Source organism: Aegilops tauschii, chromosome 1 (assembly GCF_002575655.3).
Source record: "Aegilops tauschii subsp. strangulata cultivar AL8/78 chromosome 1, Aet v6.0, whole genome shotgun sequence".
Taxonomy (NCBI): Eukaryota; Viridiplantae; Streptophyta; class Magnoliopsida; order Poales; family Poaceae; genus Aegilops; species Aegilops tauschii.
Genome location: NC_053035.3, coordinates 45,262,569 through 45,277,653, shown reverse-complemented (window position 1 = coordinate 45,277,653; position 15,085 = coordinate 45,262,569). Strand labels below are relative to the sequence as shown.

The 15,085-nt window shown below is 47.5% G+C and overlaps 1 protein-coding gene and 1 pseudogene across 2 annotated transcripts; one reads left to right on the top strand and one right to left on the bottom strand.

Moving 5' to 3' along the window:
* Nucleotides 1-1,809: 1,809 nt before the first annotated feature.
* LOC109758775 (uncharacterized) lies at nucleotides 1,810-7,806 on the top strand (annotated as a pseudogene).
* Nucleotides 7,807-9,392: 1,586 nt separating this feature from the next.
* On the bottom strand, nucleotides 9,393-13,282 carry LOC109758780 (glutamyl-tRNA reductase 2). Of its 2 annotated transcripts, none has more exons than XM_020317644.4 (3): nucleotides 12,400-13,282; nucleotides 10,940-11,181; nucleotides 9,393-10,828 (listed from the first exon to the last, which is right to left on the bottom strand). In XM_020317644.4, exons 1-3 carry the CDS (start codon nucleotides 12,614-12,616, stop codon nucleotides 9,695-9,697), a joined length of 1,593 nt encoding a protein of 530 aa, XP_020173233.1. In that variant the 5' UTR covers nucleotides 12,617-13,282; the 3' UTR covers nucleotides 9,393-9,694. The 2 variants fall into 2 exon arrangements, with proteins under 2 accessions (XP_020173233.1, XP_020173234.1); XM_020317645.4 differs by having other exon boundaries at nucleotides 11,278-13,061.
* Nucleotides 13,283-15,085: the final 1,803 nt, after the last annotated feature.

The following is a 15,085-nucleotide window of genomic DNA, read 5'->3' as shown; positions in this document are numbered from 1 at the left end:
GTCAGAAGATTATTTTAAAACATGTCCGACAAACATGACTGCCGCCGAGGTGTCTCCTTGCTCCTCCCTCACCGTCGCCAGTGGGTGCGGCCAGGCGAAGCCTGGTCGTCGCCTGCTGCTGTGGGGCCTCTCTTGCTTCCTCGCGTGGGTGCTGTGGCGCGGGACGGGGCGCCCTTGCCGGGATGCGGCGCGGACGGCGGACGCCGCAGCGCGGCGGCGCGCCTGTGCTCCTCTACATCCCCGGGCTCCATGGTGGTGGTGGTGGGTACCCTCTCGGTCGTGTGGGCGGAGAGAGGTGTATCGGCGGGTGGCTCAGGCGTTTGCTCTTCTCATCGGCATTGGCGACGCCCCGATCCGGACCTGGGGTGTTGGGCTCGTCACGCTTGTCCTGGAGACCTCATGGTGGCGCGGGTGGCTCGGCATATGCTAGGATGATGCATTGTTGTTGTTGTTGTGTTCATTATTTGCTTGTCGGCACAATAGCTGTAAAAAGAGATATTGTCGATGGAAATCACAAACTACCACTACTATTGCATTATCTAGAATAAAAGTCCTGTACTTGAAAAATACTTCAGAACAGCAGAGGGTACATTTTGCTTGTAAGTATGCGTTCCTGTCTGCCAGTTTTTCATGCACCTAGTTAGCTTCGTCTGGATAGGAAGAAGGTTCATGGCTCAGCTGCCTCTTGCAGCATGCTGACATCACATGGACGAAGACTCCTGCATGCTTGGCGCAAAAAAGACATTTATCTGGGCACATAAACAAGGCCAACTAGGAAAAACTCTGGCGAAAAAAAAGTTTTAGAAAAGAAACCGCTCTGATTTGAGACAAGAGACTCTGCTTGTCTGATTTGTAGTACTCCCTCCATTCTATAGTGTAGCGCATATTTTTTTTCACAAGTCAAACTTTGAAGCTATTGGCACTCTTGGAATATGTTTAAAAAAATTAGTTTCAACCTTCAAAATCTTATTAAACACCGTAAAATTGACTTTGGCTTCCAAGCTCCGGTGACCTTTTTATCTCTCAAATATTTTAAATTCATGGGTACTAATAGAAATCCACAAAATTGTCAATGTGTTATTTGGGGATACACTATCATAGTGCCAATTTTCATAAAATGCTAAACATACAAATATGTGCGGATACACTATCATAGATGTCTGCAAACTAGACACAGAGCTACTAAACCATGATAGGATTAACACTTCTGCTTCGGTACACGAGGGAGAAAGCTTTTCTTCTAGATTCATACTTCATCTTCCTGTTTCATTTTAGTTTTCAGGGAAAGGAAGCATAGAAGTTGTGTGACAGGAAGAATCACACTCATTCTAAAAAGAAGAGGTAGGAGTAACAAAAAAATCATACTCATCACGAATACGAAAAAGGAAGGCAATTCTCAAAAGTCCCCTTTACTCCCGAGCTCAAATGAGCTCGGGATGAACATTAAATCCAAAAAAATGAAACAAAATTAAAAAAAATCTAAATTTTTTTGTTGCAAACTTTGACAAATATTTTGAGTGCCTGCAAATTTTCATCATGAATTGAAATCCCTGGAAGTCACAGCAAAAAATATCAAAATCAGTACTCCAAAATTCTTTCGTAAATAGCATTTTTGGAGCATTGATATTTTTTTTTGCCATGATTTCCACGAAGGTTAACTCCTGATAAAATTTTGGAAACAAACAAAACATTTGTCAAAGTTTGGCACAGAAAAATTTAAGAATTTTTGGAATTTATTAATTTTTATTTTACTGTTTATAAGGGACTGGATACTCCTCGTCCGGCCATTCTCACTTTCTCAGTGCAGAGCCAGAGCACGCCGATCTCCCGCATCAACATCCGCCGCCGCCGCTCATCGTCCTCCACCTAGCCAGTGTCCGGCCTCCGCCTCCGCCTCCGCCTCCGCCTCCGCCACTCCTCCTCCTCCACCTAGCCATTCTCCGACCTCTGCCTCCGCCACTCCTCCTCCCCCACCTCGCCGATGCCCCGCCTCCGCCTCCGTCGCTTCTCCACCGCGCCGATGTTCCACCTCCTCCGCCGCAGCTCCTCCTCCACCTCCACCTCGCCGCCCTCGCGTTCCTGGTCTCCCCACGCCGCCTTTGCCGCCGCGACGGAGTGTGTCCGTGCCGGGACGCTCAGCCCTGAAGACGCGCACCACCTGTTCGACGAATTGCTACGGCAGGCCACCCCGGTCCCCGAGCGCCCCCTCAACGGCTTCCTTGCCGCCCTCGCCCGTGCGCCCGCCTCGGCCGCCTGCATTAGAGATGGCCCCGCCCTTGCCGTCGCTCTCTTCAACCGCGTGTGCCGAGAAGAAGCCGGCCTGCAGGTGGCAGCGCCCACAGTTTGCACCTACAACATCCTCATGGACTGCTGCTGCCGCGCGCATCGCCCGGACCTAGGGCTTGCCTTCTTTGGTCGTTTCCTCAGGACAGGCCTGAAGACAGAACAGATCACCGCCAGCACCTTCCTCAAGTGCCTCTGCTACGCCAAACGGACGGAAGAGGCTGTGAACGTGCTGCTTCATGGGATGTCCGAGCTCGGCTGTGTGCCGAATGCAATCTCATACTCCATTGTTCTGAAGAGCTTATGCAAGAATAGCATGAGTCAGCGGGCACTCGACCTGCTCTTTCAGTGTGGTGGCATATAGCACAGTCATCCATGGCTTTTTTAAAGAAGGCAAAACAGGCAAGGCATGCAATCTATTCCATGAAATGATACATCAAGGGGTTGATCCTGATGTGGTGACGTACAACTCGATCATTGATGGATTGTGCAAGGCCAGAGCAATGGACAAGGCAGAGCTAGTCCTTCGGCAGATGGTCGATAAAGGTGTTCAACCCAATACAGTGACATATAATTGCATGATTCATGGATATTCCACATCAGGGCGGTTGAAAGAGGCTGTTAAAATGTTGACAGAAATGACAAGCCGTGGTCTTGTACCAGATATTGTTACTTACAATTCGTTGATGACTTCCCTTTGCAAGCATGGAAGAAGCAAAGAAGCGGCAGAAATATTTTATTCCATGACTGCCAAGGGCCACAAACCGAATGCTGCCTCGTACCGTATTTTGCTTAATGGGTATGCCACTGAGGGATGCTTTGCTGATATGATTGATCTCTTCAACTCAATGGAAAGCAATGGTTTTGTATCCGACTGCCATGTTTTCACCATATTAATTGATGCATATGCTAAACGTGGAATGATGGATGAAGCTATGCTCATATTTACTGAAATGTGGGAAAAAGGAGTGAGTCCCGATGTATTCACCTATTACACTGTAATAGCCGCACTTTGCAGATTGGGTAGGCTGGCCGATGCTATGGACAGGTTCAATGAGATGACTGATATGGGTGTTCAGCCGAACACAGTTGTTTATCACTCCCTAATTCAGGGTTTTTGTATGCTTGGTGATTTGGTTAAAGCTAAGGAGTTGGTGTCTGAAATGATGAACAAAGGTATTCCTCGTCCTGACATTGCATTCTTCAGTTCAATAATAAACAGTCTATGCAAAGAAGGAAGAGTTATGGATGCACAAGATATCTTTGAATTGGTTATAAGCATAGATGAGAGACCTGACGTCATTACATTTAACTCACTGATTGATGGATATGGCTTAATTGGCCAGATGGATAAAGCATTTGGAGTGCTTGATGCCATGGTATCAGCTGGCATTGAGCCTAATGTTGTTACGTATAGTTCACTTCTTGATGGCTATTGTAGAAATGGAAGGATCGATGATGCTTTGATTCTATTCAGAGAAATGCCGCGCAAGAGAATTAAACCTAACACTGTTACATATGGCATCATACTGGATGGGTTGTTCCGTGCTGGGAGAACTGTTGCTGCAAGGAAAATGTTCAATGAGATGATCGAAGGGGGTATACCAGTGAGCATTTCCATATACAATATAATACTTGGAGGTCTTTGTAGAAATAATTGTGCAGACGAAGCAATCACACTATTCCAGAAATTAGGAGCAATGAATGTCAAGTTCTATATTATAACACTCAATACCATGATTAATGCAATGTTCAAGGTTCGGAGAAGAGAAGAAGCTAACGATTTGTTTGCTGCAATATCAGCCAGTGGGTTGGTGCCTAATGCTTCTACTTACGGCATAATGATAAAAAATATTCTAAAAGAAGGATCAGTGGAAGAAGTTGACAATATGTTTTCATCAATGGAGAAGAGTGATTGTGCTCCCAGCTCTCGTCTTATAAATTATATCATCAGAATGTTGTTGGAAAAAGGTGAGATTGCCAGGGCCGGGAATTATTTATCTAAAGTTGATGGGAAGATCATCTCACTTGAAGCTTCAACTACTTCTTTGTTGTTGTCTCTCTTTTCAAGGGAAGGGAAATATCGGGAAAACATTGAATTGCTTCCTGCAAAGTATCAATTTTTCAATGGATTTGGTTGATTAGTTGATGCATTGTCTATGCGGTTAACTCAGCATTGTTGAACCTTTTGCTTTCCACAAGGCCCTCCTGCCAGTAAAAGATATCCAAATTGCCTGCTTGCAGAAAGTAGATCTGTCACTATTTCATTGAGTTCATTCTGCGGTGTGTCAAAACCACAAGAATTTGAAATGACTATGGAACTTTTGATCTTTGATGGGTGAGGAAAGTTAGACCAAGTAGTCATGAATGGTTGCAATTTTGGGGCTAATGGCTTCTGATTGCGATTAGGGAAGGTAACCACAATGAATACTAATGCAATCTTTTGTAGCAGCTACCTGAGATTTTGCAATCTCTCTAAAACAGTCATTTTCCTTTATATGCATGCAATTTTAGCCATGTCATTCTCAACGATCTGCTCTGTATGCAAGTGGATTTACTTTTACTTTGAGATATTTTCTCTATTGTCAGGGCGAATGGGTCCTGGAAGAACGATGTTTGAGCGGGCTGGTGCTATGCTCAAGTATTGGATATACAAGTTCATGCCACTCTACGCTGCCAGTTACACTGGTGGAGTCTGTTGCGTACACATAGGAGAAATATTTTCAGTATGATTTCTTTCTGTTTCACTCCATTGAAAATTCAACCACTTTCCTCCCCAAAGAAAAAACTACTTTCTTCATGATGTAGGTAAGGTACGGCAAAGAATTCACTGCTGTGACCTTTAGCTTCAGTGCGCGTGACACCAACTCCGCCTTGGGTGACAGAGGAGAGAGAATTGATGGATCTGATTGATGAGACCATCCTGCTCTTGTACACGTATTGTTGTGCATTCCTCTCCATTTCTGCTGTCCTCAATTCTCTGTCGCTACTGCTCTTCCATAGTAAATTGTTCCAAGAATCCAAGCTGCGACCTTTACCTGTCAATTGGTCATCCAGTGCTCAACGTTTTGTTGCTGATTAAATCACACTGAGTGGGGCGAGGCACTGCTGCCAGCCTCGCATCGATTCGCTGTGTTTACGCCTCTCCGCTTCAGGAGCTCACATATATACAATGAGGTGTGTGCCAACACCATACCCATTAGTCTCCCTCTTTTCTTCCTCAGACCCCAGCTTCTTTTTATCTAGTGTACTCTCAAAAATAGTAGAAGGTCGCTCTGCCCTTCTCACGCTCTTGCTTAAGCATGGATGGACAGCGCCGCTTAGATGTAAACTCTGTTTTAAGGAATTGAGGTGGATTAGAAAGCGCCGGTGAATTTACTAGAAGTGGAAATATGGAACTCTTGAAGTAGCTGCAGGTGGTTGTCGCAAAAGGCTTCATTCTGTATGTTGCTGAAACTTTGGTTGATAAAAAATTGGTTCAGTAGCATATCTAGCTAAGCATTCAGCCAAATTACTTTTTGTATGCAGCTGGCGTAAGTTACATGTTTCTCTATACGGTGTTATTTGGCATTATAGTCTGTAGTGTTCAGCTGTTACCTGCATTATTAAAACAGTAGTAGTTCTGCAAACGCAGAAACAGGAACGCAGACATGTTCCTGTTGTTGCTAACTAGTAGTACTAAGCAATTAATTGTACCAATGCTTTGTTTGCTACAGTTTTAGAGGCGCAGTAGTAATTTGAATTGTCATATGCGATGAGGTAGCTAGCACATACTATGTCGATCCATCCATCTGTTTGACCTACAGATTGGTGTAGCCAGATTACCTCAATTGTCTATAATTGGTAGCAGGTTAGTACTGGCTGGCGTACATGCAATTGTCTTCTCACGTGATCGATCAAAGCAGCACGCACGTTGGACTAGTATGTCATTTGGTCATGCTTGATCTTAATATGAACACTATTTGCTATGTCCAGCTTACAGGATACACTTCTGTTCGCAGTGACTTGGAAGTATGCCGTATGTAATATATCCAGGTGCCCTGAAGAAAATAACTTTGGACGGTATGATTAGTTGGTTCCTGAAACCCCATGGACTTATTTTTCAAAATACATGTCTATCACTAATACTTGATCGTATTTTGTGTGTGCTGATGGTATATGGCTTCTTTCAGAACTGTTCCCGACGGATAGATGGGGAAGAACTCACTGCAAGTAGAACTCACCACACGGAAGTTCTCTTTTGTGCCTTGCAAGATCTAATGGCCAGAAATACTTTCAACACCTGAATCTGACCCACTGCTTTGAATAGAAGAATACTGTTGAATTCTGCAAATTCAATGAAGTTTGTCAGGTTAGAATCAGTTTAAGCACCAACTTTGTGTGTTACACAAAAGAAATTTGTCTGAACAAGCACTTGCTTTTACTTATAATGTCATGCCAACCATCTGTGGCGCTTTAGTTATACAGTCTAAATTTGATTTCTTGTGCTCAAGCAATGATGCACTCACAGAAGTGTCTCATGGATAACGGAGGAGTAATCTGTCGACAACAAGGTTTCTCTGGCCTCGTTGCGCAGATGTCTCCTCCGATTCAATTCTGAGCAAGTAATACGTGCAGTACTTCCATTTCCAAAGGATCGATCCTGCTTCCTTTGCTATCTTCGACAAATTGATAGCGCATTCCAGGTTCTGCCAGTGCCAAACCTTGTACTCTTGCATCCAATCAGCCAATAGGAAATGTGTCTCATTGATTTAACTCTTAAGCATTCCTCTGATGTATCATCTGTTGATGAGCTTACTTTGGAACGGGAAGAAATGCGATCTCTGAACCAGCATGGTGTGACTCTACAGTTCATCTTTTTTTCTTTACCTGTGATTATGCTTGAAAGATTTGCATGGACATATTGTACTTTCTAAACAGTTCATGTTTCTTTACTTGCCATGCACACTCGATTATGCGAGGCCTATAGTCTTATATTGCATATGGATTTTTGTGTCACATACATAGATGCTAAGCATATTTCTTTCCGTTTTCTATACAAGCAGGAATAACATGAGCTGTAGATGTATCGAGGCTGTGAAAGTGCGCCATACTATATACGTCAATGGACTCTGCCAAAACCATCACGCGGCTGCAACTGATTGAGCAACTGAACTGCAGCCTCCCCGAGTTTCATCCTGTGATATGTTCTGGAGAGAACTTCATCTGGTGATTATGAAGAAGAATCAGCATAAGTTAAGAACATCTGATTGGAAATAGCCCCCCGTAGCTTCCTCGATGACTTTACAGATGCGATCTGCATACATATATAGTACCTTTTTCCCAAAGGGTTGTGATGAATACTAGGATCTTACGTAGAAGGAGCAATGAATTGTTGTATTCTGTACATACGCGACTATGCACGTTCAATTTTCAGCAGGTAAATTTGTAGGATTTTCTATACATAAAAGGAGAATGACACAAAGGAGTAGTGCCGGCGGCAGAAGTCATGAAGAAATTCCTGAGAAAAGTTTCATTATAAAAGTCATGCAAAACTCTCTCTTTGCAAGTAAATCCTGAAAGTATCTGCAGATACATATGCATAAGTGAGTACCCGGTGAGGAAACTCACCCAATTAATTAATAATGAAGAAAATATTCGTTTTTTTATCCAATGAAGAAAAGATTTGTTGCCACTTCAAGTGTACCAGGATACACCAAATGGTGTTGCAGCGCAGATACCTTAGTTCTCAAGAGTCCACCTTCTAGACTCCTGCTGCGCACCGATTTGGACTCGTCATTAACGGCTACTCCCTCGTAAAGAAATATAATAGCGTTTAGGGAGTACCAGGAGCGTGACGGATTGATCTAATCTAATTGTATGTTCGAGCAGCCCGGCTGGTGTTTACACTGGGGCGTTGAGGTAGATGACACGCCTGTGACACGCGTGGGGTCTCTGTTTAGCCTGTGTGCCCATAGAAGGTACCGATCCCCATGCTGCCTGAACAGTCTCCATGAAACCATCAACTTTAGGCCAAAATGCTTCAAAGCGGAAGCGCCGGCCCACCCTCCAATCGGTATTAAGCTCAAGGAGCAATGGGCAAGGTTAACATTTGAGAAAGCATAGGCTTTCCTACACCCTCTTATCTAGCCATTCATTTCTGCATCAAGATTCATGCGAGCACTTTTCTCTTTTTTGTTTCTCCCAAATAAAATAACATATGAACTTCAAACTTGGCAGCTCAACAAAAATTTCTAACTAGAATGTTGGAAAAAACTTTCAGAATTTTTCGTGCAATATAAATACTAAAAAGTACATTTTTTAATACAAAAAATCTAATTTAGTATATTTATGTTTAACAAAAAAATCTGAAAGTTTTTTCTCACATTCTAGTTAGAACGTTTTGGTGTCTTGCAAAGTTTGAAGTTCATATATTGTTTCGTTTTGAAGAAACAAAAAAGAGAAAATCTGATGTAAGAAGTTAGTTGTGTAGCACGGATCTTAAAGCAACATTGTAGGGTATGGATAGGAGGTGTTCAGAAGCCTGAGCTTTATAAATCCGCGTCCCAACGGGCAATGGTCGAATATGGCCGATCCCAAGGCTCCTAGAAAGCAGGAGGGGTGGAGATCATCCCAGTCGTTCGTCGATAACACATGGTCAATTTTCTCCAGAGTGGCAAGCTGTCGTTGGTTGGACCAGGTGTATCTTCTGCCGTTAAGGTACACCTCCTTCAATTCGAGTCTATTCAGCATGGACCGGAAGCGAGACATGATCCTCCTATTGATCGCCTGGTTGTTTTTGTCTTGGTCGCCGGACAGAGAACAAGACCTAAGATAAGATGCAAATTCGCCACCATAAAATAAAACCTTGCCAAATTCCAACAATCACCAAAATTGTTAGGCCCACTTTGAGTAATATATTCAGGTGGAGGGACTCCTCCCCCGGTGATTCTTAAAAAAACAAAAGGATAATCGGCCAACTGATCATTGAGCAACTTTGGCCTCATAGGGAGACAACATCTGAACGCTCCCGATAACACTCGAGAAAGGAGTCAGACCGAGCACCTTCAGAGTTCGGAAAATGTTATTAATGCTCAACATTTCAAATGCAGGAGCTAATGCAAAACGAATGCATCCGTTAACACACTGATATATTCCTGTTTATTTCGTCCAATAGAGTAAGTATTATAGTACAGCTTGAAAATTGGGCTCTAAGCACAGCAGCCACAGTAACTAATGTACACAGGCAGGCAGTTTTGGAGCAAACATGCTTCGCCGCTCCTCTCTACAACACATTTGGAGGCTAATTCACGGCACAACAACTCAGCAGTAAGTGGAGGATCAAAAAAATACTGTACTGGGATTAGAATGTAGCGACATTCTATCTGGGGGTGGGGTGGTATAAGTAGATAGATATACAGACGGACAGTCCTCAGCTTTGGATCTTCTCTACCTTGGCCTTGATCTTCTGCTCGAGGACCGCCTTCTCCGTGTCGAGGTTGAACATCCTGTTGAGGGCGTGCATGTTCTCGAGCGTCTCGTCCAGGGTGCGGCTGTCGCTGCCGTCGCACCTCAGGTGCTGCAACGGGCCGTGAAGGAGCTTGTTCACGATGCCCGTGCTCAGCTCCTCGATGGACCTCCTCATCTTCTTGTTGAGGTTGTCTTCCCCGATCTTCTGCAGGCACTTCTCGAGCTCGGACGCCCTGATCCTATCGGCGTACGACCTCAGCTTCTTGATGGTTGGGACCGTCTCCAGCGAGTCCCTCCAGGCCTCGAACCGCTTCAGTTCTTGGGTGATGATTGCTTGGGCCTCCATTGCTTTCCTCACACGGTCTTCCTTGTTGGCCTCCACCACCTCTTTGAGGTCGTCGACGTTGTATACCCGTGCGTGCTCCACTTCGGATAGACACGCGCCGACATTCCTTGGGACGGATATGTCGACGAAAAGCCGAACACCACCCATGGCAAGAGAAATAGGAGGAAGTGCCTCCGCATGCTCCTTCGTGAATAATAAGGATTCGGATGCTGTGCTTGTGAACACGACATCAGCGTCAGCAGCGGCTTCGTACATCTCCGTGAGAGGCCTGTACACAATCTCGATATCTTTCATCTCTTCGCGGATGGCATCCACCCTTTCCACCGAACGGTTCACCACAACAACCTTCTTGCATCCTTTGGCAATCAAATGTTTGACCACTAATTTTCCCATCTTGCCAGCGCCAATCAAAAGCATCCTAGCTGACAAGCACTCAGACTTTGGAAGCTTCATCATGGCCAATTCAACCGCAGCTGAGCTGACAGACACAGCACCAGCTGATATGTTGGTCTCACAGCGGACGCGCTTTCCAGCTGTGATTGCATCCTTGAACATCCTATCAATGTTCTTTCCCAAGCCCCCGCTGTTTTGCCCATTTCTAACGACTTGTTTAACTTGAGCAAGGATTTGTCCTTCTCCAAGAACCAAAGAGTCAAGCCCGGCGGACACCTCAAACAGATGGCGCGTGGCGTCACTGTCACGCAGCATAAAGAGATGCTCCCTTAGCTCGGAAGCAGGGATTCCACTTTTCTGCAAAAAAGAACAGCATGATGAGCATTAGAGCTTTCATTGACAATACTGCGCTCTTGAGCAACCAAAAAGGGCTAAGCAGTTCAAACAAGCATTTGACTCTCCTCTCACCTTTGACATCCAGTCTACTACTTCTCTAATACCACGGTTCCATGATAAAGCCACCACATATATCTCCATTCTGTTGCAGGTACTAAGAACAGCAGCCTCTTCAATATGATTCAGACTGGTGAGTTCTGAAATAGCACGGGGCCATAGTTCCTCTGCAACAGCAAGTTTTTCACGCATGTCCACTGGTGCTGTGTGTACACTGAGGCCTATTACAGCGATGCTACTCTTTTCCTTCATGTACCCTGGTAGTGAAAATAGAAAACATTGTCACATACTGCAAATAGACACACTTTTTTTAAATGAAAGAATGGAACTAATTAAGTTTGAATGCAAATCACCATAACGTTTTTTTAGCAAGGATGCCAGAGCTCTGCCCATTCATTAAAGTAGGAAAAGAAGTTTGTTACACAGCTTGCCACAGCAAGCAAGCACAAAGAAGGAAAAGAGGAAAGAAGTTTGTTAGCACAAATCACCATAACAACTTTCCCTTTTTAAGCACAGAAGATGCAAGAGCTCTGCTCATTCATGAAACGAGGAGAGGAAGTTCGTTAGCACAAACCGCCGCATGAAAGTTTATGCCACAGCAAGCAAAAATAAGCAGAAAAGTCAAATCACTTGAGTAGGAAGAAAAAGTAGTGCTTAAATATCCTCCTAAGCCAAAACAAACAAGCAACTTTCTACAGGCGATCAGACTAGTGTACAAGCAAAGCCAAGCAACACAGGGCAAAGTCCTCATGAGCAAGGGTCACCGCGTCGACTAGACGGAGCTGATCTTGATTAAAGATGTGTCGGTTCCGCTCCTTCAACAGCTACCTTCACTACATAATGATTTCTTGATATGTTGTAATTATATAAGGGGTATATTGTGTGCTTACACTAGTAGAGTCGCACACATCTACAGTCTGAATCAAGTAATTGCATACTTCGAATCTTGAAGTTTTAGCAGCGGGAGACTCAGGTTATTACAGAACAAAACAACAAAGAGAACCTGAACCCACTTTTTCCTGTAATTGGTCAATATCTGATACCTGAAGCATGCAACAACTAGTGTCCATTCTTACCTTGTTATCTTGTATGATGTTAGTAATTAGCAATTTTAGTCAGGTAGGCAGGCTCCTTTATTTAGGCTGCAACAAACACTAATTAACACATTTTTGTTAAGCTCCTATACCAACCATACTGTAGTGCTAATGGTCTGCCAATCAATCTGTGAAGCGCGTGCCTCCAAGATCTCAGTTACCACTAGAACTTGCGAACCTTTCGACACTCGGTGCAGAAAAAGAAAACTAATCGACAGGATATCACACAATCTCCAAGTCCAATTGTCTTTGGTTGTGTAAACCTGAACAGATAGGCTGTGAACACAACTAATTAGTAGTAATGATAGATCAATAGCCTGTAAGAATGCTGCATGTGCTCACAACAATCAATGCAAATTGGAGGAGGGGGAAGGGACTCACGGTCTGCGGAGATCTTGAACTGCTCGAGCGCGGTGATGCTGGCCGCCTTGGACGCTGCCTGGGCATCCCCGCCGGCGTCGCAGCGCACGACGACGCCGGACCGCCTCCGGCCGCCGGCGGCGACAACGGCCCAGGGGCACGCCGCCTTGGCGCTGGCAGCGGCGGCGGCGGCGAATGCGCCCGCGGCGGCCGTGGCTGACGTCGCTCCCGCCATCATCAGACCACCAAGAAAATGCAGCGGCGGCCTTCCTCCCTTCTCAGCCCGGCCCACGAACGTAGGTAGGTAGATTGATTGATACAGATAGATAGATAAAACCGGAGAGAGCGCGGGGAGATCCTTATACGGCCGCTTCTCCCTCTCTCCCCCGCCGGCCGGTGCGCGCGTTCTCGGAGGGACGATGAGCCGCCGCGTCGGAGGGAGGATGAGCCGGCCGGTGCGCGCGCTCTCTGGGACGAATTTTGTAATGCGCGCGCGTGTTGGGTTGGGTGTGGGTGGGGGGTTGGGTTAAGCCCACATGCGGGCCGGCGTGGAAGAGAATCCGGGAGGGGAGGGGAGGGGATGAGGGGCGCGTGCTGGCCTCCGGGCGCTGATTGGCTGCGCCGCCCGCGCTCTATCCGCTCCCCTTATCGCTGCGACGCCGCGGCGGATTGCTGGCGATCTCTCCTCAGTGGGGACACGCCGGATTCCTGGCGGGGTGGTGGTCGTGGTCGTGGTGGGCACACACACACGGACACGGGTCCGCATGGCCGCCTCACGCCCGCATCCGCGGGGTGATGATGGCCGGGCGTGTCGGCGTGCTGGCCACACTCCGTCCGCCGTCCCCGGCCCCGGCGGTCACAATCGTAACAGAGTTGATCACATTTCAACACAACACACAGACGATTCTCAAAAAAAAAAAAAAAAAACACACAACACACAGACAATTTAAACGTGTGACATCAAGAAAGATGCTGACCCAAGATCCACAAAAGCTTTGTCCTCCTCGATCTTGCACTTCTCCGTCCCACTCTTCTTCTTGATTACTCGGCTCTCCTCAACCTCCTCGATCTCGTTCACCACCTCTGGGTTCTCCCGTTTGAGTATATGCATTGACATCGCAATGCCATCAAGCCCGAGTGTGTGCTTGTGGTATCGGCCGAATCCACCCCGTCCTCAGCCGCCGGAGGTGAGAGGGGTGGCGGTGCGGCTGCAGGACGCCGCTTAGAGCATCTCCAGCCACTCGGCCCCCCGGGACGCCGAAAAAGCGCTGTCTGGGGCCAAGCCAGCGTTAATTTCGGCTTAGGGGCGAACGTGTTCCCAGTCGCCACCCCCAGGTCGCCCCAAATCGGCACAACTCGGCACAAACACCGCACAGACTCGGCGATTTCATTCAAATTTATACAAAAACAAAAAAACATGATTAAAAAACAAGCACACCTAGCCCTACTACGTCGCTGCCGCGCCCGCCTTCTACATGTCGAGTGTTAGAAGGGAGAGAGAGGATTGGTGGAATAGTTCGTTGTATTGCTTGAGCCTCGTGGGCATATATATAGGAGTACAAGACAAGGCAGGAACAAATCCTAGTCTATCATATACTTCCTAATATACATTATACTCAACATCCCCCTGCAGTCACAACGGTAGCGACGTAGACGGTGAGACTGGAGAAGAATCCGAAGGCAAGCCGACGGACCCCCCCCCCCCCCAGTCGTAACGGTCGACGCATCGCGGAGTCGTGGCTGGAGTGGCAACCGGCGAGGTTGCTCAAGCAAGGCGGTAGCCCTTTGTGCCGTTTGTCGATGTAGCCGAGAGCGTGGGTGGTGGAGCCGTGGTCGAGGTAGCCGTGTGAAGAATGCCGTGGTCGATGTCGAGTCGGGGTAGCTGGTGTCGAGGAAGTCGCCGTGGAGCCGCGGGCAAGGGGGCGCCGAGTTAGCATGGGCGCAGTGGTGTCGAAGTAGGGGTGCGCCAGGAAGAAGATGTTGTTGACGACGCGTCGCCGCGGGTTTGCCAAGCCCGGGGACACATCGTGGACGAAGGCACGCACCGGTGTTGCCAGCACCGGACATGCGTAGACGGACGAAGACGAAGTTGACGAAGCGCCGACCAGGCTTGCCAGGCTCGGGGACACGTCGTGGATGAAGGCACGCATCGGTGTTGCCAGCACCGGGCATGCGTAGACGAGGGACCTGCACGCCATGTCGGAGAAGTCGGAGGGGCCAGCAGAGAAGAACTCAACGACGATTGCGGCGTCCATCGGCTCGGGGCCGATGTCACCAACGGTGGTCGGAGTAGACGAAGAGGTCGGGGTAGATGACGGCGACGCTGGCGACGGGCTGGTGCTTGGACGAAGACGAAGGGGGTGTACGAGCGGCGGCGGCGGCAAAAGAAGAGCGGCGACGGTGGCCTGACGGCGACGGCTAGATTAGGAGTGCGGTGGCGGTGCTCGAAGTAGGCGAAGAACCCTGACAGCGTGACGAAGACCAGCGCGAACGGTGGCGTTCCCGCGCCAAGGAAGATGACGCGGCTCATACCACGAGAGGTCGACGCGTGGTGACGACGGAGTGGACCGCGGGCCGCGGCGCTGCGGCCCGAAGGGGCGATGCAGCGGCGGCAGGCGGGTCGGGGCGACGGCGGGAAAACCTCGGGGCGGCGGCGGGGACCGCGGGCCGCGACGCTGCGGCCTGAAGGGGCGACGCAACGGCGGTT